This window comes from Saprolegnia diclina, assembly GCF_000281045.1.
Source record: "Saprolegnia diclina VS20 unplaced genomic scaffold supercont1.31, whole genome shotgun sequence".
Classification (NCBI taxonomy): Eukaryota; Oomycota; class Saprolegniomycetes; order Saprolegniales; family Saprolegniaceae; genus Saprolegnia; species Saprolegnia diclina.
The window spans coordinates 449,352-450,638 of NW_008246098.1; the positions used below are offsets into that span (position 1 = coordinate 449,352).

Consider the following 1,287-nt stretch of genomic DNA (forward strand, 5'->3'; position numbering starts at 1 on the left):
ACCGCGGGCCATCGAAACCACTACTCCTTAGACTGCTTCTGCCACTTGGCAAGGACGAAAAGGCAACGGAGAGTAGTGCTAGTGATTATGTAGCTATTTCCAAGGACAAAACATGCTCAAAGTTGCAGGCTATGTAGTCTACAGAGCAGCTTTGACGATGGGGTTAGGGTAGGGTTGGGGCAACCTCCTTGCGTTCAGGTTCGGCTTTGTATAGATATAGGAGTCACGCCGACAATGTTATACGATACGCTATGCTTTCGTGGTCGATTACTTGTCGATTCTACGTGTAGGATGCCTGGCTTAGAGAAGCGGCGCGGCCGGGGGTGGCGCCCCCCACTCCTGCGTCTTCCACCATTCGGGCTGCGGGAGGTGACACCCCATCCTTGTGGGTCGTTGGCAGCACACGCGAACGCGGTCCGAGTCAAAGTACAGTGGCGTCTGTCGCGTGTCATCGTAAAGACAGAGGTACTGCATGGCGCGTGGCAGCGCAGCATCTAAAAGGCGGCAGCGCTCATCGTCCCACGCCAGGTTGTGCAGACCAAGGCGCTGGAGTCGACGACAGCGGGGCAATACCGGTGCGAGCCAGTGTACAAGTGCGCGCTCGGCTACGGTTTCGTTGCGCCAGCGGACGCGCAGTCGGAGCTCCTCGAGCCGACGCAGCTGCGGCAAGACAAGCGACAGCGTCTTTGCCATCGCAGTTGACGCCTCAACAAACGTAAGGCTGACGTGCGAGATCGCATCCATGGTCGGCAAGACAGCAAGCACGTGCACGACGGCGTCGCTAGGTGCGTCGGGACGCGGCGTCGTCTCGTCCCGCAGACGCAAGTGCGTGAGCCGTGCGCCGTGGAGCGCCCGAAGCAACGGACCTGCGTCGTGCAGCTCGAACGTAGCAAGGTCCAGATGCCGCAAGCTCGATGGCAGCGGCCGGTGGAGATACGCCTGAAAAATGCCCGTCCCGTACGACAGCTCGAGCGTTCGAAGTGTCGTACAGGCGTGCAGCGCGTTCGCCATGGCCCGTGCCCGCCCCGGCACGCGAACATGGAGAAAGTTGAGGCGCAGTGTGCGCAGCGCAAGGCGCGCCACGGTAGCCACGAGCTGCGTCTCGAGAAACGTGTTGAAGAGCGGGTCGCCGGCGTTGGCAATGCACAGCGTCTCGAGCTGGGCGGGCAGCGCGGCGAAGAAGGTTCGGAGCGCGTCGGTGGTGTCGCTCTGCGCCATGTGCAGGAGGTCCACACGCCGCAGCAAGGGCGCCGAGCGCATCCAGCCTGCAACAGCGACGAGATGCGC

At 61.8% G+C, this 1,287-nt stretch overlaps 1 protein-coding gene across 1 annotated transcript; it reads right to left on the reverse strand.

Moving 5' to 3' along the window:
* Nucleotides 1–215: 215 nt before the first annotated feature.
* On the reverse strand, nt 216–1,287 carry SDRG_09738 (hypothetical protein). The gene has a single exon (XM_008615688.1). The coding sequence runs from the start codon at nt 1,258–1,260 to the stop codon at nt 301–303; it is 960 nt and encodes a 319-aa protein (XP_008613910.1). The 5' UTR covers nt 1,261–1,287; the 3' UTR covers nt 216–300.

Coding starts and splice junctions, on each gene's coding strand:
- SDRG_09738 (XM_008615688.1), bottom strand. CDS start 1,260: ATGCGCTCGGCGCCCTTGCTGCGGCGTGTGGACCTCCTGCACATGGCG.